This window comes from Fukomys damarensis, unplaced genomic scaffold (assembly GCF_012274545.1).
Source record: "Fukomys damarensis isolate Sample0158 unplaced genomic scaffold, DMR_v1.0_HiC HiC_scaffold_4, whole genome shotgun sequence".
Lineage (NCBI taxonomy): Eukaryota > Metazoa > Chordata > Mammalia > Rodentia > Bathyergidae > Fukomys > Fukomys damarensis.
The window spans coordinates 35,066,995-35,092,401 of NW_022900916.1; the positions used below are offsets into that span (position 1 = coordinate 35,066,995).

Sequence of the window (25,407 nt, forward strand, 5' to 3'; positions counted from 1 at the left end):
CCATGAATCCCCCAGACACTCTGTCATGTGTCACATAACATCTTAGCATGAGCATGAATTAAGGTTCTGGTGATTTCTTCCTGACTTGACCATGAGTTCTTTGAGGCCCCCACTTTGGTCCTTCAGAGTCTTGCGCGTGTTGTGTATGCCTTAGTTTGCCTGACCGCTGTTGGTTGTGTGAGTCTTAACCTAAAATTGTTTCCCCCACTTCCCTTTATGTCTGTTTGAGGAAACCTATATTTTTCATTAGGATTTTGGCTGATGATGCAAAGTGTTTATTTTGTTTTTCCTTTTCTTCTCTGTTTAGCTAACCTTGTGCTTTCTCCTTGCTGGGGAGATTTTCTGTTTCTTGTGCTCTACTTAATCCTGTCCCTTCATTTTGAGGAGTTTGGAAGAGAAATTTCACAGAGCCTAGAAATCCCCAAATAAGACATCAGCAATTTCTGCAGTGATGTCTTCCAACTGCAAGAAATATGAAGCTGTTCACTGGAAACACATGCAGAAAGCATCCCAAATAGAAATGAAGGAGACCATTAGGATGGCCAGTGATTTTGTTCTGGAGGGAGTTATTTATTTATTTGACCACTGTCATCATAAAGCAATTTTTTTTATCTCCCTTTAATGAAACCCTCTCAGAGGAGTCCCCACTGTGGGAAGCAGCCAGGATCGGCCTTGTTAAAATGACATGAGGGCTTGGAGCTGGGCAGTGTACCCAGAAGGCCTGGTGGCTGCCACAGTGGGAAAGGATGGAGCATAAGAGTTTTTAATTTGGCTTCACTACACCATCTGGCAGAGGCGGTGCAAAGGAAAAGTCCCCCTGCTGTAGGTCCAGACACTAGGCCAGAGGCAGCAGCTGCAATGGACAACCCAGAAAAAAAGGCTCAGCTTTAGCTCTGTTGTGGGTGACAGGAAGCACTGTGCAGCCTCATTATTGCAAGGTCAGGTTCCACTGAGACATTTTAGCGTTAAGAGTGAGGATCCAGTCTGGATTTATATCACTTGGGTTTGAGTGCACCTTTGCCACTTTCATCTGGGCAAGTTGCATAACTTCTTCAAGCTGCCTTCCTTAGTTATAAAATGGGGATAAAATAATAGGTACATCCAAGGTCATTACTCAGAGTTCCAGCAGGAAGTAAGTAGCTTATTCAAGTTTGAGCAAAGGTTAATAAAAGGACTCTTCATAAAAATGTGGTTCCTTCAGGGGCAGTGCTGTATTTGGACTCAGCATCAATGAAACCCTTGCTACCACCTCTGGGGCTAGATAGGGCCTGGCAGGAAATCATCTACGGAACCTGGAGACAGAGATGCAGGGCAGAGAGGCCTGCCCTGGTCAACTTTGTGGGCGACTTCCAGCCAGTGGAGTTTCCTTACCCTTTGGCTTTTGCAGATGCTGCCTGATGGTGGCTTCTACCTAAGCTCAAGAGCAGGGAGCCCAATGGGGTAAGGTCCATGGGGAATAGTGCTTCTGGCCCAGAGAAGGATGGGCAGTAGATGTGGAGGGGCGAGTGGAAGATACCTAGCACTAAAGAGCTTGCTAGGGTGAAATGACTTTGTCACCATAGGGTGCCAGACAGTGACCATACAGTGTCACACTCAATATGTACACATTTTTTCTTATCATCATCATTGTCATCGCGATCATCATCACTATTATTACGATGATGGCCATTATCATGGTGATCATCAAAACCACCATTATTATTATCATCACAGTACTGTAATCATTGCTGAAGTGTCCTCTTGGGCCTGCTGCCAGTCAGCTGTAGCTGTCTTGCACACCACCTATGGTGGGGTCATTGGCCCTCAGCTTTCTCTGAGGCATTTCTGTACATTCATGCGGAATGCGCTGAGTCCAGCCAGATAAACTATGATGTGCCATAGAGCCCTGCCCTGCCCCTAGTTCCTTCACATTTCAGTCTTTTCTTTCTCCACTAGGGGAGACTGCCCTGCTGCATCCTGGCCCTCCGAGGGCACAGGTGTGTCCGAGTGCTGCTGTGCTGCGAGGATCCACTTGTGAAATGAAAGCCATGCCTTGGAACTGGACTTGCCTACTCTCCCACCTGCTCATGGTGGGGATGGGCTCTTCCACTCTGCTCCCCCGGCAGCCACCCTCACTGTCTCAGAAGCGGTCTTTTGTCACATTTCAAGGGGAGCCCACTGAGGGCTTTAATCACTTGGTGGTGGATGAGAGGACAGGGCACATTTATTTGGGGGCCGTCAACCGGATCTATAAGCTCTCCAGTGACTTGAAGGTCTTGGTGACCCACCAGACAGGGCCAGATGACGACAACCCCAAGTGCTACCCACCCCGCATTGTCCAGACCTGCAATGAGCCCCTGACCAGCACCAACAATGTCAACAAGATGCTCCTCATAGACTACAAGGAGAACAGGCTGATTGCATGTGGGAGCCTGTACCAGGGCATCTGCAAGCTCCTGAGGCTAGAGGACCTCTTCAAACTGGGGGAGCCCTTTCACAAGAAGGAGCACTACCTGTCAGGGGTTAATGAGAGTGGCTCAGTTTTCGGGGTGATCGTCTCCTACAGCAACCTGGATGACAAACTCTTCATTGCCACAGCAGTGGATGGAAAGCCTGAGTATTTTCCTACCATCTCTAGCAGGAAGTTGACCAAAAACTCCGAGGCAGATGGAATGTTTGCTTATGTCTTCCATGATGAGTTTGTGGCCTCAATGATTAAGATCCCTTCGGACACCTTCACGGTCATCCCCGATTTTGATATCTACTATGTCTATGGTTTCAGCAGTGGCAACTTTGTCTACTTTTTGACGCTGCAGCCTGAGATGGTGTCTCCCCCAGGCTCCACTACAAAGGAACAGGTGTACACATCCAAACTTGTGCGACTTTGCAAGGAGGACACCGCTTTCAACTCCTATGTGGAGGTACCCATTGGCTGTGAGCGCAGTGGGGTGGAGTACCGCTTGCTGCAGGCTGCCTACCTGTCCAAAGCTGGTGCTGTGCTTGGCAGGACCCTGGGAGTTCATCCAGATGATGACCTCCTCTACACTGTCTTCTCAAAGGGCCAGAAGCGGAAAATGAAGTCTCTGGATGAGTCGGCACTGTGTATCTTCATCTTAAAGCAGATCAATGACCGCATTAAGGAGCGGTTACAATCTTGCTACCGGGGTGAAGGCACACTGGACCTGGCCTGGCTCAAGGTGAAAGACATCCCCTGCAGCAGTGCGGTGAGTTGGGGAAGCCCTGTGGCTGGGATGCTGGGTTGCGGACTGTAGGTACCCCGACCCTGTAGCCTCCATGGGGTGTTATCATTCCTCCTTTTTTGTGGATGGGATGAATACATCTCATCTTAGGTCTCAATGGACTCAGACCATCACTGCTCAACTGTCCTGAGTGTGTAAAAGTCAGAGCTGGAGCAGAAATATCCATTTCCCATTGGTGTACTGTTCTCTGTTCCATAATGTCTCACTGGTAATGAAAGGGAGTGCTGGGAATGGTGGGAATGTGTGTAACGATGTCCTAGGCACAGATTTAGTAAAGCCTGGACTACCTTGTGCCATAGCATAAGACATGTGCTTACCTTTCTAATGGACCAAGCCTGTAAGTCACTTTCCTTGGAAGCTAAAATAAAGCCATGGAGGAGTGGGGAAAGAGAAGACATTCCACATTTGGGGTGAATGTGGGATTTCAGGAAAGTTATAGTCTCAGCTTCTTTTTAATCTTTAGGAAATGGCATATTGAGAGAGAAAATAGGAAGAAGTAAGCTATGTTTAAGCATCTTTTGTGCGGATGGTACAATGGAAAAGAAGTAACACAAAGTCAGGCAGCAGCCCTAGGTGACCAAAGTGCTATCAAAATGCAGAAAGGGGCATTGGAGGGTTGGTTCAGGGGCTTTCCCATGGCTTTAGGGCCTGAGGAACAGACAGACACCTTGCAGAGTGACATCAGATAGAATGTATGAAACAGCGTCCCGCCTCTCCAGTCCTGCTTACTCGTGACCCAGTTTGAAGAGCATCTGCTTTTCTGGGCTTAACTTCTATTCATCTTCCAAAGTGTACTGTTCTATTGCCAACAATCATCCTTCAAGTGAATTGCAAGGTCCAGCTGTTGACATCTTCTATGCTCTCAGTACTCCCCTTTCCATTTTTCTTTTAAAAATTGTGAACCTAATTTGCAGTTTGTCTTGTGATTACTTAATTTGAAAAGAAGAAAGGAAAAATCTACCCATCAGATAGAAGTTTGCATTTGTTCTGATGTAATTCTTGACTCATATGCAAACTTCAGTGGACTGTCATGAGGGAACTGCATTTTGGTTAACTTAAAAAATGAAAGTTTCCCTTCATAAATTGTCTTATTAAGCATACCTCAGAGGACACTGGTATCAGTTTTACTCATGGCATGGTGAATGAGACTCTTCCTCTGGCAGTTGAGACTCTTGGGGTGTGGTAATGAAGAGGGTAGAGAAAACACCAAAGTTTGTCACTGTGCCTTGACATGTAGACTCAGGCTGTTTCTGGGGACAAGATTCCTAGGTATCTGGGCTGAAATGAAAAGACCTCATTCCTCCTTAGTGGTTTTAAAAGCCAAGAGACAAATAATGGGAGAGGTGCCATGGTCCAAATAGGGAAGTAACAGATGGATGAGTAAGAGCCAGACACTAAAATTTAAGGAACTTTGACATTTGTTGAGCCTTAACTGGCAATTTAAGCTTTGGGAGTGCCTCCTGGAGCCTTTGTTTGGGATAGTGTCTGATCTACTCAAGAGAGTCTAGGAGACAGGGTTATAAACTTGTGGGGCCATGAACTGCTCTCAAATGAAGACAGTGATAGGCTGGTGTATGTATTGTACACACTCAAACACAGGTCCATGGGAAGATACATCAGAATGTTGGTATGGAGAAGATCCAACTAGAACAGTGATAGTGGGCAATTTATAATGCACAGAAATTTATTTCACATAGTCCTGATGGCTGGAAAGTCCAAGATCAGTGTTTTTACATCTGGTAACAGCCTTCTTCCTTCATCATTACATGGTAAAGGGTATCATATGGTGAAGGACAAAGAAAAGGGGAGATAAAAAACAAGAGGCACCTGAACTTGTCCTTGCCCCATTCCTATGGTAATAGAATTAATCCATTCAGGAGGGCACGGCCCTCATGGCCTCATCGCCTTTTAAATATTCTGCCTCTTAATACTGTCAGGAAGGCAATTAAGTTTCAACCTGAGTTTGAGAAGGGACAGACATTCAAACTATAAACTGGTTTAAGCCATATTTTGTATTTGAGCTCCTTGAGACCCAACAAGGTGAATGAATTGCCCGAGGTCACAGATTTTGTGGGTACATGGCAGAGTCAGCACTGGGGGAAAAATCCTCTTTGCCTATGAAGTACACACACACACACACACACACACACACACACACACACACTTGTAGACGTACATTAAATACCCTTGCAACTGTGCACATGTGCAACCTATGTTAGAAAATGGTAAAATTATGCTGTCAATTCACTAAGCAACTTGTACTTTTAAGATCAGAGGGATTGGCAATTTCTGATACTTTCCTGTAGGAAACTTGCTCAAACTCTGTCTTAGTTTATGCTTTGGGGAGCAAAAACATCTGCAGGAATTTATCTGACTGCTATGGGCAGGTGTTTGTCTTGCCCTTGGTCCCTTCCACAATACAAAAAGCCAAGCTCATTGTGGAAGTCTGCAGCACTGCAGGTCCTAACACCACACGGTAGCCTTGGAGAGAACAGAGGGAACACAGATTTTCTAGACAGACTAACACCAAGATTGGGAGTAATGGAGCCAGATAACAAGCTTTTGATTTTTCATTTGGCTTTAATTAGCTCTTTCAAGTTAGAGGCCAGCTCAGGGCTGAGAGTAAAAAGGAGGAGACCAGAAACTCTGCACAGGGCTGGGGCTGTCTCCCCAGCCAGGCTAAAAAAGGCCAAGCCAGCTTTTCACATGCAGTATCAGTTTCCTTTGATTTGTTTGATATCCAAGTTACTTTGCTTCAAACCTCTTGTTACAGTTCATTCATTTGGACTCAACACAGACCACATGTGTGTCCTACAACACTGACATCGGCCTGGCCAGCCTCCTGAGCTGCCCATGGAGTATGCAGTGTTGGCAAGCCCAGCTTTCCCTGGACCTATTCCCAAGGCTCTTGGGCTTGTTTCTTTTTTCCCCCCTTTCCTTCTAGAGTTAGATGATGGACCAGATAAGTTATGGAGCTATCTTTTGCCTCTAAGTGTTGGATTCACCTGAGGTCTGTGTAGTAGGAATTGACTCCTGGATGGCTGCTGACCTATGGTGTTGCTGCTGTAGGAAAATGATGAACATTGAAGCCCAACAAGTCGACTTTCAGGGTTATGTTTTGTAGGGTAAAGGTCCCTTGCAGGACTTATCATGGTTACAATTTGGAGAGTTTAAAAAGGGGGATATGACCAGTGATAAATTTTTGTTGTGCTCTTTGCTGTCCTAATTCTCTAAATTGGAGTGCTCATCCCACAGTACTTGTCAGGCTTTTGTGGCCTCTTCCATTTTCCTGAACCTCAGTCCTTCAGAACTCAGAGCCAGGAGCAGCATGAGCTGTGGGCCTCTGGACTAATTTTCTAGGCCCTGGAATCCCCTGCAAGGTTGGCTGTGCTTAGTGGGGGAAGGGTGGCATAGGGAAGAGAAGGGTCTCATGGGACTCTGCTTACTATGCTTGGGGCTTCCATGAAACACGTGGTGGTGAATTATGTTGGACCATGAGGCCAGAGCCTGCTGACCATAACCACCAGAGAGGGTGTTTGTATTTCTGCTCCAGGGTTCAGGAAACGATGGTTGTGCTCACATCAGAGATGAGATAGGCTGGCGAGGAGTGGCCTCTCCTGGGAATATGTTACTTTCACTGCAAATGCAAATCTCCAAGCCCAAGTTGGATGTTGAGGCTAGCAAGCACCACTGTACTTTCTGGTGTTTGCAGGTATGGGAGCAGCTACACCTTTGCCTTCTGGGCCGTTCTGTTCCTATGTCTTGCTTTTTTCTAGCTTGAATAGAGAGAGAAAATCGAGGAACTAATGTACTAGTGTCTGGAAATTTCTCTGAGCATCTCATGAGGCCCTGGGCACAAGGCGAGCCCTGGAAGAATCTTTTGGGGGTACTAATTTGTCCTGGGACTCAGAGAGCTAAAGACTCATTTGAGGCCAATGTGCTGGTGGGCATCCAGATGGGTTGATGACAGTGACTTAGTGTCTCTGTTTGTGTAGCTCAGCACAAGGGCATTGCTATCTCTGGTCCTCTTTGAAGGCCACTGTGCAGATTCCCTGATATTCTCTTTCTGCACAGCATATGACTGTAGGACTCAGGAGTTCTGAGTGCTCATACACTGGTTTTTGTTTTGTGTTGAGGTCCTGTATAGGCCAAGGTGACAGCTCCCAGCCCTTTTATGGCACCTAACATTTCTGACCTGGTGTAGGACTGATGGAAGATGTGCTGTTGTCAGTTAAGGTCTTTGTCCAACATGGACCAAGTGCCCAGTGTCCAGAAGTTTCTTGGGTGTGGCTATCCATACTCCTCTCTTTTCCTTCAGGCTTTTGAGAACACCTCACTGAAGACCAGCCTTCTATGTCCAAGTGAGCTAGTGAATTGTGAAGCATGTTGAGTTCTGGAAAAGTGCTTGGCAATGGACTCCCTGTTGGTGCATATAAAGATCATGGTACAGCATCCACCTGCCCATAGAGAGATCAGGTCATAATGACCTGTGTGATGGCTGTAAAAGTTGTGGCCCTGGGAGTCACCATTAGTCTTTTTACTCAAATCTTCCTAAATTTTGAACCAAATGAGAAGTGGAAGCAAGAGCTAGGTGGTGTGAGCTCTAGGGCTGATAAGCTGGATAGAGAGTATGGCACTGAGATGGGTCCAAGTCGCTGTCTGTGTTATCCCCTCAAGATTTGACCTTAGAGTGATCTTGCCCTAGAAAATTTTGTTCTGTGGGGCTGAACTATACTCCAGAATCACCACTTCATATATGTCAGGCCCCAGTAATGGGAGCAGGAAGTGGTGACCACTGGACTACTTGATGATAATACTTCGGCATTTGTAGGCTCCTTACTTGCTGGGTTTTAGGGCTGTTTATGAACTTTTCTTTTTCTGCATGATGGCAGAAAGAGCAGGCAGCTTCTGCAGCTGAGGCATGGAGGGCAGAAAAATCAAGTCCTTCTCTCCGCACTATGGAACTGGTAGACTGGATCCTACTGTGCATCCGTTCCCAGCCTGGAACCTATCCTGTGCCATTTCTCAGTGGCATACTAGTGGCAGTTTTCTGGATGTTGGTATGGGGACTGTCTGGATGTTGAAGGGCACTGGTGATCCTGGACCCTGAATGCTAGATGCCAGTGGGACTGCTCTGTCACTGTAACCTAGAGAAGCCTCTATGTTTCCGGAAGCCTCTGGGGGAACTATGGCCGGACTGAGCTTCCATCTGACTTCTAGGTTTTTCTACCAGTCCTGTTCCAATGAGGGTTACAGAGGTATAAAGGACTTAGCTTGTATTTTCATCTGAAGTGTCATTCCCATTCCTCAGCAGTGTGAATCTCTGAGTGTGAAGAAAAGACCCATCCCATGCACTATGTGCTTGCCAGGCACATAGACCTGGGGAAGAGAAAGGGTCAACCCGTGGACTCAGGCTGGCTGGCCTCATGACCCAGCCTGGATGGTCAATCAGGCTTGCCTGGCGCCTGAGATCCTGCAACTTCATGGAAAGGAAAATCCGGAATGGCCCAGCAGCTGTCCCAGGTCCCAGGGCTGTTTCTGCTGTCTGCTTGGGGTGTTTTCTTTTCCCTGTCAGCAGGAAGCACAACTCTGACTAGATGGGCTTGTTTCCTGTTTTTTATGGTGCTGCTAGGCAAGGTTTGCTCTTTCTACTGGGTTCTGTCCCCTCTCCCACCTCCCTCCCTGCCCCATCCTTCCCTGCTCTTGCCAGAGGCTATAGACCCTATACCACACTCACACATTCACACTCATACACATACATCACAATCTCCTCTCCACTGGCCAAACCCGCACCCCTCAGGTCCTTGACATATACTGCAGGGTTCATATTTAGCATTTGGGTGCCTGTCATCTGGCACCTCCACTCTTGATAGGATCAAGTCTTCCCTCTTTTCCATTGGCATGGCTCCTGTCTCAGCTATTCAAGGGCAAAGTCTACTCACCTGGTGATTTTTGTTTTGTTTTGTTTTGTGTTTAGCCAGCAGAGCTTTCACTGAATGTCCCATCTCAGCCAAGTATGTGTGGTGCTTTGGGGTTCAGGAGGGTACCTGAGCCCTGTGATGTGCTGGGCCTGGCAAGGGAAATGGGTCTGAGTTGGCCTCCTAGATGAGGCATGTTCTAGGATGCCCACTCTGGAGGCCAGTGAGTCATCTTGGAGAAGGCAGGACACAGGAATCCTAATGCTGAATTTTAACAAAGGCAGCTGCCAAGAGACTTCAGTACAGAGCTTTGCAACCAGGGAATTAAGACACGAAGCCTTGATATATCAAGACATCACTTTATGTGCCTGACAAAGCAGTGTGCGCACCTGTACACACACCCACACACACACACACACACACACACACACACACACACACACACACGCCTTTCCTCTGTTCTTAATGGCTGATGCACTTTCTCAGGTGTCTGTTTCCCCTTTCTTTGATGTCTATCTGCTGCTGTCTGCTTCTCCCTCTTGCAATCTCTCTCTAACTCACTCATGGTCACTCCCTGAGCATTGTCTTCTGGCCTTTCTCTGTCTCCCTCTTTTTGTGACTTGTTCTCCCTCATGCCCACACACTACCCTCAGCAGTGGATACAGTGAGATTCCTCTTGATTATGTATGCACATGCCTCATACTGTATGCTGCAGCCCAGCCCAGATGGGAAATCGAGCCTCTTGTCCAACAGCAGATGAACCACGTGAACCAGTCCTGCTTACTGGCCCAGACGTAGCTTTCTAGGTCTTCCATTCAGTTCTTCTCACCCACACAGGGCAGTGTCTTGGCCAGGATACTGGTTTGAGAATCTGCCTCTTTGTTCCTGGCCAGGGCCCGTCTATGAGATGAAATGAACTGGTGAGCAATTACCCTTATGCTCTGATGCACATGTTGCATCTTCCAGTAGGAGCTGATAAAATAATATGTCTTTATAAAATGCAAACAGAAATACATGAATGTGAGTAAATAACAAAGAGCACCTGGTATTTGTATGGCGTGGTCATTTTCATATCGCCATCCTGTATGTCCGCCTTTGCACTCTACGGGACAGAAAGGGACATAATAATATTTCTAGGATTTCATGGGTAGATTTTTTTTCCTGCATCAATGTCTGCTTTTGAGAGCTTTAGGTTTTACCCTATGTTATGTTACATCACATTAAGATTTATGTTCAGTATCCGAGGCCTCGGATAGGCCTCCTGTCACCTGGCTTCTCTACACTAACCTCTAGGCTAGGAAAGTTAAGTGAATGCTTTTGAAGGAAGAGATGTATTTTGAGCCACGCCTTCCTCCTGTTATCCCAGGTATCCTTTAGCTTCTGCAAGGCTGGAGGGAATGGCCACCCATCAACACAATGAGATTGTTTCTTTTCCTTAGCAAAGTTAGTGGAAAGAAGAAAGCAAGTGGCCACTGAGGGGGCTTTTGGCCATTGGTCTCTCAATTTACATTTTCTTCTGGCCGGGCTCCCCCAAGTGTTGTCCATGTACAGGAACTGGGATTGGTTGGAGAGAAGAAAATCTGCACCTTCCTCACTGTCATTACTGTGTCTATATCCATGTTCCATAATATAATGGGATTGGTTTGGCTGATTTATCCTCCATGCAGCAACATCACCCAGCCTCACACACGGACCTGAGGAGCAACAGAGGAAGATCAGTGGCCGCAAGAGTGGGGCTAATAAAATTTATTCCCACTAACAAGGGAATGACCTACCCCATAATTCACCCTGGTGAGCGGGGCCTCTGCTTCCTTGTGCCCGCCAGAAAACACACAAACTTAATCATTGTGGCGCTTCTCCCTTCAATTATAGTTCTAGTGGCGGCTAAGGTTGTCTGCTGTAGACTCTGGGAGGGAGAGGGAACTGCGGATTGATGGGCTGGCAGTGTGGGATTTATCTGCCCGATAGGCAGAGATGTCTGGTACCAAGGTGCAGGAAGAGCAAGAAAGCACCTGGTGAAGTTGAGTTGGTACTGCCCACTGGCTGGGAAGCTTCCCTGGGGTTTGCAGGGATTCTGTTTGGGCTGCTGGACTAGCCCCCAGAGTGGTTGTCATTTGCAGAGGTCCGCTTGCCAAGCTGGGCCATAGATCTAGCCTGTCCAGGCTATCTCCCAGGTCATAGTGTTGTAGCCCTGGCTGCCAGTCAGAGGGAGGAACATAGGGCTCTCAGCAGCTGAGCTAATGAGGAGAAGGTCATGGGTCCAAACCCCAGGCTCCTGACTGAGCTGCTCTTTGACTGCTGTGCTTAGCAACCCCTTCAACAAGTGCATTACTAACGCTCATGATAGGTTACAGCCCAGCTTTCAGAGAGTGTGTCTGGATTAATGCCCCTCTTCTGGGAATGCAGTTCAAATTAGTGGCCTTCATTCCCTATTAGAAGGCTAGCTTACTATCATGATGAGGGAAAGTCCCCTTAGATATCTGGTGGCATCGGGCCATGGTTGGTCCCAAAGCAAAACAGAGATTTCAAAATGAGTATAAAAATTAGTGTTGCCTTTATACATGGTTTTCCTTTTTCCTTAAATAATTAGGTACATTAATTAGTCCAACCAATATCTGCATCAGAAGCTTCCCCTGACTCCCATAGTGGTCCTAAAACACCATGACCTTCTATCCAGAATTTTGGTTCTCTTGTATCTTTTTTGAGATGCTTGGATGCCAGGCTCTTTGTTCTTGAGAACCTTGTCTGCAATTTGTTGGGTTGTTTTTCCAACCCTGAGACACTTTTCAGTAAGCTCCTTCAATAACATATTTGTCTAACTAGGTTATTGTGGCTGTGGCTGTTGACTCTCCCTCCCTTTCTCTGTACACATTCATTTTCCTTACAATCTCATTGAAAAAGACACAATAAAGAATCACTCTGAGATGATGCATTAGTAACTAAGTGGATAAGACCACATTCTCACATTCTGCTTTCAGCATCTATGCTCACAGCCTGAGCACAGGGGCAACCTTCACCTGTGACAGCACTTCCCTGGCTTGTTTTCCAGAGTTCAAGCCTATGGGGTTGGCATGGGCATCAAGCAGACCTTTGGGAGATGGTTAAAAATCATGAAAGAGAAAGATTGTACCAGATAATAAAGCAATCGGAGGGCTAGAGTCAGCTTTTAAAATTTTGTTCTTTGTTACAAAAATGATCTCTCAAATACATGGAAATATTTTATAGGGTAACAAGCTTCCTGATGAGGCTAAACCTGGGCCCACTAGATATTTCTATCCTGGGAGGCCTATTCTGCTCACCTCCACCCCTGTGGAGGCCGAAGGGAGTGCACAGAGTCATCTCATGGTCTCAAGTGTGCATTTTGCCCAATGGGACCTGGTGCATTTATAAACACCTTGGGGTCAGTGGCCATATTTGAGATATGGTTCCCAATAAGTGGATGATCATTATCTCCCTGTACAGCAGAGCTTTACAACTGGAGCCTGTGTTTAGACATGAGCTACTGCAGCTTAGCTGATCAATATCTCCTTTAAAAAGAAATCCCGTATGTGTAATTCACTTATTCCCCGATTCCAGTGGAGGCCTGCTGTGGTCAGCTCTTGGTTTGTGTGTGTGTGTGTGTGTGTGTGTGTGTGTGTGTGTGTGTGTGTGTAGATGTAATAAATGAAAAAAAATTTAAGGCTGCTGAGCATGAAGAATCCAAAGACCCTTTTTCTGTCTACATTAGCAGACAACTCATGGATTTCCCTCTCCTCCTCCATCTCTTCCCACTCCTCTTCCATCTTTATTTTCTCCTCCTCTTCTCTTTTCTTCTTTTTTTTTTCTTTTGTGGTATCAAGGATTAGTGCCCCATGCTGAGCTATGTCTTCAATCCTTAAAATATATATTTTTTTAAACTGAGTCTCACCTAGTGTGAGTAAGGTTAAATTTTGTGACAAAGAGTGTAAGTTATGATGTGGGTGTATTTCATCTAACCTTACTAAGTTGTTAAATTGCCCAGGATAAGTTTGAACTTGGGATCCTTCTGCCTCAGCTTTTCCCAAGTGCTGGAATAACAGGCATGCACTACTGTGTTGCATTAGTTGTCTTTCTTGTGGCTGAGGCACAATAACCAATACCCATGACTTAAAGAAAAAGAGGTATAATTTGGCTCATAGTCTCAAGGAATCCATTCCATAGTTGGCTAGCTCCAAAGCAGGAACATAATGGTAGAAAGGAATGATGGAGCAAAGCTGCTTGGTTCATGGTGGCCAGGATGCAAAGCAGTGAACAGTGCAGAGAATACCAGGAAGGGGACCATATAGACCCCAAGGTCATACTTCCATGACCCACCAAGCCACAGGAGCATGCTTTATGAATCTGTTAGGCATTTCTTAAGCCAAGAAGTTGACCTGTTATGATTAGTGGCCCATTGCCCAGCTTCTGTTTTTTTTTTTTTTTTTTTTTCTTTTTTGACCTGTTATGATTAGTGGCCCATTGCCCAGCTTCTGTTTTTTTTTTTTTTTGACTTGTGTTTTCTTTCAAACCTGCAGCTCTCGTTTTCTTTGGGATAGTGGATCCAAGAAAGGAAGAATCTCAGCTCTTGGTGAATGACCCAGGACCTCTTTGGGAGAATAAGGTGGCTGTGTCCAGATTTTGGAGATGGCAAAGGACAGAGCTCCTATCCTATGCTGTATTTTGCTTTCTCCAAGTCTGGAAGATACTTGCTTTGAGCATGCATCCTCAGAAGACGCTCCTGCTTAAGACCAAATCCCCCTCCCACCCAGACTGGGAAATTGGGATTGTATTTATCTTGTAATTTGATAGGGAGAAGCATTTCACTTTTCAGGCCTTGATTTCCTCTCTTGTGAAGTGGGGTTGTCAAATACAATGATCTTGAGTTATTTTCTTCTCTAGACTAGCATGCCATGTGAAAGATGGTTTGTGTGCTGTGCCCTAACACAGAGAGCATGGAGTTGAGCCCAAATCTACTCTCCTTCCAGGAGGCCCTGCCTCTTTCCTCAGACAGTTGGTGGCCTTGCTTTCTGTGCTCCTCCAGGTACAAAACTGAAACAGGGCATGGATGGCCTGTTTGGTCTCAGCCTAGGTCTGTCTCCCCCACAACGAAAGGGGCAATTCTTAGGGCAGAAACAAACTTTTGTACCTTTATCTTTGGAGCCTCTCCTAGTGATTGGCCCTTAATAAACCGTCTGAAGCAAATTAAGTAAGTGAAGAAATGTAAAAAGCACTGTCTGTCCTAATGACTAAGGGACCCAAAGTTTGATGGGAAAAAAGCCCCACCGAAGGTCTGATGATCCCACAGTGGATGATCTTGGGCTTATCTCTGTTGCCTTCTTTCCAGTTTAATGAGCAGGAATGTTGATGTCTCAGTTTCAGGGGAAAGTGAGGCCTGCTCAGGTCCCCATGCTTGAAGCTGGACAACACTTTCTCATTCAGAAAAGACATAGGACAGGTTTTTCTCCCAGGGGTTAGAAGGCTTCACTTTGCCCTCAGGAGATGCCACAGAGCAAGAGAAGAACCAAGTCTGACTTAGTTGTTTTCTATCCCGGGGCCCAGAGCAGCCAGGCAGGAGGACTCCTCAGTGCAGCAGTTGCCTGTATCCATCCATGCTACTGAAGGACCTGGTCTGCTTTTTGGGGTCAGTTTAGAATATTTGTAAACAGCGGATGCCTAGGGTAAGAAGAGGGCCAGCCTGTGGCTATGGAAGAGTCTGTGTCCCAGGGCTCAGCTAATTGGCCCACAGGGGCATGGACCTGCTGACCTGTGCCTCATTAGCACTGCCTTTGCACCACTGAGCTCTGGTGCAGTTCTGACCTTCCCATAATAAGGGCTCAATGGGGTTTCTGCAAAGGTGAGGCAATGAGGGATGCAGCTAAAACAGCTCCACATGCTCAGGAAGAGTGTGTGTGTGTGTGTGTGTGTGTGTGTGTAACAGAGCAGAGGCTGTGCCAGAGGGGCTCAGGATGATTTCAGGATCAGGCACCAACCCCGCCTCATCCCCTGTGGTCTTCAAGATGGATAGGTGTCCGTGGTCAGAGTGATGGATGTTTCCTTAAGAGCTTGACATTGAGGTCTGGAGCTGGGGGTTGATGCTGAGAGGTATCCAGCTCCTAGGTCCACCCTGTCTTCTAGCTCTTCCCAAGGAGTCTCCATAGACACCATGAGACTTCTGGCCTTCTTGGGTGGCTACTTTGCTACTTTGCCCCCAACTCTGGGGACACTGGCAGAGGAAGGACACAGGCAATATTTAAAATCCCCTTTCTGTGGAGATGATAGAGCTTTTCAGAGTGCCAGTCTCTCTGCAGAGTGGGAGCAATTTCCCTGTAATTGGTAAAGTAACCGTAACTGCTCTGTCATTTGTATGTAGCGACACGTAATTGCACGGTAACCTTTGCTGCGGTGCGCAAGGGAAGCACCGTAAGCTATTAGATTGTAATTCAGAGTGTCAGCTCCAGCTCCCCGCACCACCTCACCAAGCCACCGCTGCTCAGCTAGCCATGGGGAGGCTGTGTGCAGGATCCCTTGGCACCCAGGTCCTGCCGGGGCTTTTACTCCTTAGTGGTTTCGGTTATGAAAGGCCCACCATGGGAGGGGGGAACAGGCTTCCTGAACCCAACCTCCTCACACAGGTGCTCTGCTTGGCCCCAGACTTTCTGATGTAGTTGGGGGGCATGGGGTGGGGCCCCAGATTAGGATTTGTTCTAAAGAGCAGTGCTCTGTCTTGTAGATCTAAATGATTACACCTCTGTTCCTTCATCTACCTCATCTTGACCGATCTTTAAAAAGCATCCCCTTTGCTATTTCATCTTGACAACATCAGCCCCTTAACCTTGATAATACTGTTGAGATGGATAGCATAGATTTCCTCAGGTGCCCAGATTCACAATGTTTACCTGACTTTTCTAATGGTAATGTACAGTGATAAAGGCTAACACTCTCATAGCACTTACTAATTGGTGGACACTGTTCTATATGTATTAATTTTTAAAATTTTCACCACAGCACTAGGGAGTATATACTATGTTTTTAATCCTCACTCTACAGATGATAAACTAAGGCATAGAGAGCTTAAGTTGACTTTCAAAAGGTCACACAAGATAAGTAACAGAGACAGGATTTAAACCTAGCTCTACAGTTATTCACTGTGAAACCAGGTTTTATCTAGCCATCCATCTGTCCTTCTAGCCATTATTTATCCATTGATCTATCCATTGATCCATTAAGCCATTGATCCATCCATCCATCCTATCCATCTATTCCATCCATTCATCTACCCCATCCCATCCCATCCCATCCATCCGTCCATCCGTCCATCTATTCAACATATTTCTTAACCTGCTATGAACCAGGCATGAAATTAAATATACGAAGGTACATAAAACATGATCTCCATCTTTGAACTCATGGTCCCTGGAGTACAGTGGATTACCCATCTTAATTTATCCCACCATTGCCATGCATTCCATGAGGACTTTGAGGAAGTGGAAAGGAAATACACATTAGCCTCCTGATAGAAGAAGGAGGAACCCAGCTGTTCTGTTGACAAGGTTCCCCAAGTGTTCACCCATTTGTTCCCATGCAGCGGACCCTTAGGTGCTTTCCTTAGAGTTGTTCTCTAATTAGTAAGGATCATGATGGTAGCCATGGCTCACCCATGGGTATTTGTGGATTGGCTGAAGGGGAGCCCAGCCCTGGGCCTATGCAGCTGAGCTCCTGCTTACAGCCATGTCCAGTCCTGGTTCCTCTGGCTGTGGCTCTCATCTTGCTGTTAATGGGGCCCAGGGAAAGACTCTAGCAGGGCAAGTGCAGCCACTCACCTCCATCACCCAGGGTGCTCAGGAATCCACACCCTCACCTGCTGAGGCTTTCGCTAAAAGCCTGATGGCCCAGCATCTACTTTTTCTCCTTTTGCCTATTGGATATGCCAGCCCCAGGGTCCTTCCTGTTCTTCCCATGCTGTCATTATCTGTGGCTGCAGCTCAGGCAGCAAAGTGGGGCCATTCCCTGCAGCCACTCTGCTTCTAGTTCTGGGCAGGATTTCCACTAGAAATCAACATGCAATGTCTTCCATTGCTGAAGTGCTTCCTGTTCACAGGTGCCTTTTCTGTCACCTCACTGTCCCATGGTACGTTTCCACCAGTCCTACCCCCATCTCCCCAGCTTTGAGGAATAAAGGAATAAAGCCACTTCCTGACACAGTAGGGGGACCTCATCATCCACACAGTCCTGGGCTGTGCTCACTCACATGCCCTGATCGCATCCTCATCTCCTGCAGCCCCACTGGGAAGGGGAAACAGCCATGGGAAGCTTGGGAAGAAAGATGTTGTCCTGATGCCACTTTATGAGCCCCAGCGGCATCTCTTGCCTCATTTAAGTTCAGTGACAAGCTGAGGTAGGCAAGGATTTGGATGATAGTACAGCTGAGGAGACCAAGCCCCTGCCTCCCTGGTGGGGAAGAAGTCAGGCCCCATTCCCAGACTGCAGGGAAGGGCTGTCCTCGCTTCCTTCTGATGAAAATATCCCCCAGCCAAACTCTGACTGCATGAGGTGCCATGTGGAAAGGGCCTCACAGGTCACTGACTTTCTGCCTCAGAGTAAGCATGATTCAGTGATGCAGTTTCCCAAATCCTTTTGTAGGTGGCTGTTGATTTGCTTGCATTTTGACCATCCAAGGGAAAAACTATGTTGAGAACTGAAAAAATGCAATTCAGGGGGTTGGAGGGCTGACCACCCCCATGTTAATGAGGAGTGTGCATTTGTGAGAGACAGTGCGGGACTCTGCAACATGTAGTGCTTCTCCCTGCCTCAGTTTCCTTCTTTCAGAGTAGAAAATTATTCTGTCTCTTCAACTTGGAAAATGGGTTATAATGGATAAAGTACAAAGTTTGCTGATGGCATATTTCCTGAAGCACAGTTTAGTCTCCAGAAATTTAGGAGTATAGATTTTTTTGTGAGCCAAAAGCAGCACATATTCAAGGGCCAAGAGAATTTCCAGCACCCTAGGCTTCCCTGGTCATACATGTTAGGATGCTGCCATTATATCCCTCCCCTAGGCCCCATTAACAACAAGGAATGGGCATCACCTTCCCTAATTTGACTCTTCTATTCCTGCCTTCTGTTCATCCCATTCCCTTCTACCACCTGTCTCCTTCCCCATGTCCTCATTGTGGGATGAATGATAAACATCAGATTAGACCTCAAAACTTCCTCCTAAGCTTGACTCCTGTGGTAAGTGGGAGAGGTGAGAGTTGCATTTGTTCTGGGCTATTGGACCAGATGATGTAGGAGAAGCCAGAGGCTATCAAAGGCATGAAGCAGACATCTGCTGTCTGGGCACATGGCCTGCCTTCTCAGGCCTTCCCATCCTCACCCCCATGCACCAGGACTGCCCTACCATGGGAAAAAGCAAGGCAGGGATTAGAGAAAGCTTTTGATGCTCAACATATCCCCTTCCCTGAGTTGAATGACGCCTGTCCCCTCTGTTTCTGGAATGGAGCAAAGGAGCCCTAGGCCCTGGAGAGCTGAGTTGGCCACTTTCACATGGCTGTGCTGGCAAGGGCCTGCCTCCTGTTCTCCAGATGCCTATTGCTTTGGCTGGATTGAAGTCTTTAAAAAAATGACACCTTGTATTTTATTTCACTTCTTTCTCTGACAGGTTCAAGATTTTTATAGGCCTGAGCTCAATAGGGTTTATGGTAGCTCATTGAAAAGCAGGGATTGTTTCCTTCACCTTTATAGAGTGGAAAACAAAAGCCCAGAAAGACAGAGTAACTCTTCTGAGGTCCCACAGTACTTCCAAGAAAGGGTGGAAAGTCCAATAAGTTCCCGATGAGGCCTCTCTCCTTGGTAAGGAATGATAGAGGCTCCTCTCCAGTCACCACAGGAGTCTGCACACTCCCTGGCTTGACAGAATCGGGCAGGGACCCCTCTTTTCCATGCGGATCTGGCTATTACATTGGAAGCTGGAGATCTGGTGCAGAGAAGGGGGAGACTGATTGAAGACATTGTAAAGAACTGGCCCAGAAGCTTTCCCTGCAGGCTCCTGACCCCTTGAGGTTGTACTTCCTGGAATTAGGAGAAGAGTTGGGTTGTTGCATCCTACATGATATCTCCAGAGCAGTCTCTTTAGGGAATGCTGACAGGTATTCTGCTCAAGAAAGATTTGGGGATGAACTATTTGGGAAAGGCTGAAAGAAGTTCAACATACTTCTTTTTAAAAAGACTTCCATTATGGCTCTCCTGTATAGACTAGGACATTTTTCCAGGAGTTTACCAAAGAAACTCTTTTATGTGGAGCATCCTGGGGAGCTTGGGTTCCACAAATGGCACTTTGGGAAATGCTAGTGTATACGCAACAAAGCTAACACTGCTCTTTTTTCTGTGCTCTAACAGATAGGGATACCAAGAGTGGACTCGATAGTAGCTGCTTAAGATCTGATGAATGGAGATTTTTCCTTTCACCAGCCACTTGTCCATGGCCTTTGTCATGATCCTGTGATTCACTTTCATGCATCTGGTCGTAATTTTACTCTTTGGAGTCCACACTGGATGTTTGCTTCACAGGAGAGTGCAGGTGTGAAGACCATTTCTCTCCTGTGCCTCAGCCAAGCTGTCTGGAGCCCATACTTGGCAGGTGCTGGATCATTGCTTTTTTAGGTGACAGTAACAATGGTCAATCAAAGCCACCAAGATGGTTCCTTGGAAGGACTGACATATGGCCAAGGGCTCAAGGGAGTCTGCTGAACAGAAATTCTCAGAATCTGTGTTTTTTGCCATAGTCCTGCAGCTATCCACCTAGATAACTATGGACAGGCTACCTCTTCTCTCTGAAACTGAGGTTTCTATATGCAAAGGGGAGGATTTGTATCAGAGGATCCATTGCTGAAGATTCTTCTAGCTCTAGAGTTCCCTGACTCCATACCCCTGCCATCTGCCTTGATGCTCCTTCCTAATTTTTCTCCCCTTTAATTTTCAGCTCTTAACCATTGACGATAATTTCTGTGGCCTGGATATGAATGCCCCGCTGGGAGTGTCTGAGATGGTGCGAGGCATTCCCGTCTTCACAGAGGACAGGGACCGCATGACTTCCGTCATCGCATATGTCTACAAGAATCACTCTCTGGCCTTCGTGGGCACCAAGAGCGGCAAGTTGAAGAAGGTAGGAATGAGGTGCAGTTGTTTTAATGATTGTAAAGAAAATCTGTCCCTGCGGTGATGGCTGTTGTCTCATGGCTTATTATTGCTGTGAAACTTGTGGGCTTCGAGGACTTATTTAAGCTGAGATATGCTGCAGTGGATGTAATGTCTTTTCTCTGCCTTTGTGCTGAGGTTGTTACGGGAATCAGGCTCCATGACCTGTACATTCACTTTTCCTAGAGCTGCTATGCATGGGAGAGGTGTTAGCCCTGCCTCATTAGGTTATTCCAAATGGTGCAGTCTGTTCAACTGAGACTTAAGCCCTAAGGTGAGGGCTTTATTAGGTCTAGCAGTTGGGGAAGGCAGGGCTGGGGACATACCTGTTCCTCTTACTCCCACCCTTCTGGCTGGTGCATCCATCTGGTATCCATTCAGGGAACAGCTGGAGGAATGTGCAGACCTGCTAGAATTTCTAATGGAGCTAAGAGCCAAGTTGTGGGTCAAGGAACCATAGATGCCATAGGAGCATAGAAATTGCTGAAGGTAAAGTGAAGTAGTGTGGTCTGAGGATCTGGCCTGTCCTCCTTGTACCCCAGAATTTGGTTGGCTCCTGGGGCACTGGGTGATTTTGGCCCACTGGCAGTGTTTGGAGTGTTCTCATCTCAGTGAGATGGAGCAGGCACCATAGTATGTCCTCCTTGATCAGGATTAAGAGTCTAAGACTGTAAGCTATAGGTCCTATTTTCTGTTGGCTAATACCTGCACTTCAGCCCTTTCTTAGGCACTGTTGCTGATTCCATGTGGAGCTCCTACTTGTCTTATTTAGGCTTCCTTTGGGATTCTTTGGACATTGTGTGAATTAGACTAACTGAAGAGGCATTGCCTGATAGAGACTGAGGCTTGATCCCTATGTTTTCTGTGCTGCATTTCTGGGCATCAGCTCCAGATGGTGGAGGGAAATATTCTGTGGAATTGTGGAAGGCTCTGTGTATTTTACTACCCTACTGTGTGACAGCCCAGCAATAATTTCTTTCTGGATTTAGTATGTTCCCAGCACAGGTTATGGGTCTGGATTGTGACAGTGTGGAAAGTGAGAGGCAGGGAGCAGTATAAATGGGGAATGTGCACCTAGAGTGATTATATGAGTAATATTTAGAAGAGAAAACCATGTGCCCTGCTGAAAGCATGGCTTCTGTGAGGATGCTGTTTATAGTACTCAGCTTCTCATAGTACCCAGGAAGAGATACACCTCATTTTAGTGTACTGCCTTCAGTGTCACAACTGGAAAATAATTTTCTCATTGTCTACATATCTTCAAGAATTATATTTCACAGGTCCCTACCCTTTCTTCAAAGGATATAGTAAATATATTTGAACTGTTTCTTTTTTTTTTATTATTGAGTTTATTGGTACATTTAGGGATACAGTACAGTTACATTCATTGTTGGGATCTTGTACCTTTACATGGCAAGTCTTGATTCTCATTTTTTCCCCTTACCTCTGCCCTCCCTTCACCCCCTCCTCCCCTCCCCATCTACAAACACTTTATTTTCATCTTTTCATTCTCTCACATTTTTTTCTTTTCCCTTTTTGTTCTTCCCCTACGTATCACACCTTCCCTACACCTTTAGCTCCTTTCCTCCCATTTCTAAATGTCAGTAATCTTATTAGAATCTTATGCATTGTTGCAGAATATTCACACCAGGGAAACTATTTGGTATTTACACATGTGGGACTTATTTATTTCACTTAGGAGTATATCTTCAATATGTATCCATTTTCCTATGAATGAATCTATTCTCTCGCTCTTTATGGCTGAGTAATATTCCATTTTATAGAAAAACCACAACTTCTTTATCCAGTTTCCAACGGATGGGCAAATAGGTTGTTTCCAAGATTTAGCTATTACAAACTGTGCCGCTATAAACATGGGTGCACATACTTCTCTGTGATATGATTCTTTTAGTTCTCTTGGAAAGATACCCAACAGAGGGATGGCTGGTTGAACTGTTTCTTGCTGGTGTGTCTCTTTATGATATTTACTCACACACTCAACTGAGATTCTTGGACCCCTAGAGAGTGTGCTGTAAAGCATGGGTGTGTTGTCCACCCACAGTTCCTGTGTCTGATTGTTACAGCCTTTCTGGTTCTTCTTCTAATGCATGTCCTTGCTCATCACTTCCTTATTGCTTGGGGGAGCATGGGTCAGCTTTTGCGCCTCTGCTCCTCCATAAGTCTGAAGCTTCTATATCTCAGTGGGCTAGGAAATCAGAGAATAAAATTTGCTGAAATTGTGTTCAAAGACACTTAGTACATACTAAGGAAAGAGCTGCAGAAGTTTCTGAGCAGTTATGGACCTGGTGGACCTTCCTGTTGGTTGTTTAGATGGTTCTGTTTTTGCTATTACTCAGTGATTTCAGTTTGCTGGAAAAGTCAGTTCTAAATCCCAAAGGCACTAATGTTTTAGTTTGGATCCTGAATGTCCCCTAAGGCCTATGTGTTAAAAACTTGGCTCCCAAAGTGGCACTATTGGAAGATGGTAGAACTTTTGGGAGGTGGGGCCCACTGGAAGGTCCTGAGGCCAATGGGGGGTACCCTTGCAAGGGATTGTGGAACCCTAGAGTCTTCTTTTTCCTCTGTTGCTCCCTGGTTCGTGATATAAGAGAGTTTACCCCACCACACACTCCTGCTATGTTGTGCTGGCTCACCGCAGGCCAGAGCAATGGAGCCAGCTGATCTTAGACTGGACTCTCCCAAATTGAGCAAAAGCAAACTTTCTTCTTCATAAGTGAATTTCCCAAGTGCTTCATTATCATAATAGGAAGCTGACTGACCCAGTTATCATAAACAACTCATACAATGGAACAACTGTTGAGCAACTTTGTCTGCTCTTAATGGAGAATGAGCACTACTAAGACTCAATAATAGGCAACACTTTGAGGTACTGGGGCTCTTTTCTCCTGTGATCCCAGTCTCTGTGCCATGGAGAAGTTACTTCCTCCATTGCCCTAAAAGATTCCTACCTATCAAATTGCTGGCAAGACAGAGTAGACCTTGGGTGAGAATTTATGTTTTGTCATTGTCTAAGCTGGTTAGAAAATGGTGTCAGTGAGATGACTATTGAGAGTTCAGTGCATTTAATAGAAAAGCCAGTTATTGGGGAAAAATACTTGTTTCCTGGTCACGGCCACACTATGAACCTGAGACAGTCATCTCACAGATGTGTGCCTTGTGCCCCTGGGTGGAATAGAGGCTGGTGCTGTACCCTGTGGAACCATGTCCCCTACCAGGGACGGTACAACATGTCTCCGTGAGTGGCAACGAAGATTCCCCCGGAACCTGGGTGAGCAAATTCTCCATCAGAAACCTTCGTGGGGCAGGTGGGACAGTGCCAGGCAGATGGTGATAGGCAACACCTGCCAGGCAGGCTTGGTCTGAGCCACACACTAGCCTTTCTCATTTTTCCTCTGGTGGGTTTGTTTAAGAACAATTCTCCTCTGGGACATTACATTTAATTTCCAGAGCAGCGGTGGGCCTGGTGAGGCATAAACATCTGAAAGGTAAGCCTACAAGGGTCATGTGAAGGGAATGAGCCATCTGTCCTCCTGGGGAGAGCCATGCCATCAAGGCAGCCAAAATTTCTGCTCCAGGGGTGAGTGGCAGTATCTTAGTAATTTTGCTCAAGCCCAGTGACCACTTCTGCAGGTTCAGCACAGCCAGCTGAGGGGGACAATCTGAGTTAGGAAAGGAAGGCTGGGCTGCCACATCTGTTGTTTGAAATAATAAAAAGCAAAAGTCGTCTGTTTACTTATTTTTTCTAGACAATAGACTCCCACTATCCATAACTCACTGGACACCACACCCCTTTCCTTGAAATAACTCCGATTCGCTTTTCCCACAGGTTATCATGTCCACAGCTGCCTTTTGGCAGAGGCCCAGCTACGACCAGTTCAGGGGTCTGGGAAGGCTTTGTGGTGAAGTTTTGGGAGCAGCTGAGCCCAGAGCATGAGAATAATGGAAATCATATGGTAGCTGTAATTACAGAGTTGGCATCTCTGAGCCCTGTAATAATCCCCCGTGTGTATCAAGGGCTTTTCAGAGTTCTCTGCAGCATGACAAGGGGCTTGGAGAGAGCAGAGTGGGCGGGAGGGGTTTTAGGAGTTTGTTGAGTAAAGGAGTTCGCAATGGGTTTTAGGGGCCCAGGAGCTAGATTGGAGATAGCCATAAGCTGCTCTCAAAATTACTGACTTTTCATTTTGTTTGAAAGGTATGGGTCCCTGTTGTTTGTAACCTTGCCTTTAATGATCATAATTTCACTCCTTGAGTGCACACATCATGTGAGGCAAAGGGAAAGGAGGTAAGGAGCTGACAATTTGGATGTCTTTTACATTTTTTTGCTGTAGGGGTGTGTGTGTGTGTGTGTGTGTGTGTGTCTGTGTGTTATAGATGGGATTGGCATCCCTTTTCTGATGGCAAGTGTTAAAGGTGTATACTACTAAATGTGGCATGCAAATGCTACAGTCTTCAGGAGATGTGGAGGAACTTAGAAATAACTTACCGACTATTAAAATTTCAACTTCAGGAGAAAATCATAAGGCAGCCACCATCCGGACTTGCTTTAGGATGCTGCTATAAATCTGAAAACCTTTGACCTAATTTGGGATAACAAGGTCAGTGCTGTGTCCGAAAGACAAGATTTCTTTGCTTACATATTTCTATGAAATCCTTTCTCTGCCTCTTTCTTTCCTTTCACAAAGTGATGATATTTTATGGCAGCTGCTCAGCAGTGAATTACTGCCTGACATTAGGAGGAAAGACTCATGTTCATTGTGAACAAAAGCATCATAAACTTCCACATGAGGTGTGAGTGCTCCTTTCATCTTGTGATTGCGTCTTTCCTGGGTGTTTTTGCTGGGCTAAACTGTTCATACCTAAGGGGAGGAGCACTTGTGGGCATTGGCATAGCAAAACATGTCCTGTTCTTGCTGTGAGGTGGTAGCACAGGCACCCATGTGCCTTGAACACTCCAAATCAGGCCAGCCTCTGAATGGGAACTAGGTGTGTGTCTGCACACAGAATCAATAGTCATATAAAATGCAAAATCATTTTTATTG

General features: G+C 46.2%; 1 protein-coding gene across 2 annotated transcripts in view; it reads left to right on the plus strand.

The window, feature by feature from the left end:
* Positions 1-25,407, plus strand: part of Plxna4 (plexin A4) — a 420,278-nt gene that overhangs the window by 68,720 nt on the left and 326,151 nt on the right. For both annotated transcript variants that reach the window (XM_010611730.2, XM_033757685.1), the window contains exons 2-3: positions 1,936-3,203; positions 20,133-20,315. In XM_010611730.2, the coding sequence (XP_010610032.1) occupies positions 2,019-3,203; positions 20,133-20,315 (1,368 nt within the window). In that variant the 5' untranslated portion in view covers positions 1,936-2,018. The remainder of the gene's footprint in view (positions 1-1,935; positions 3,204-20,132; positions 20,316-25,407) is intronic.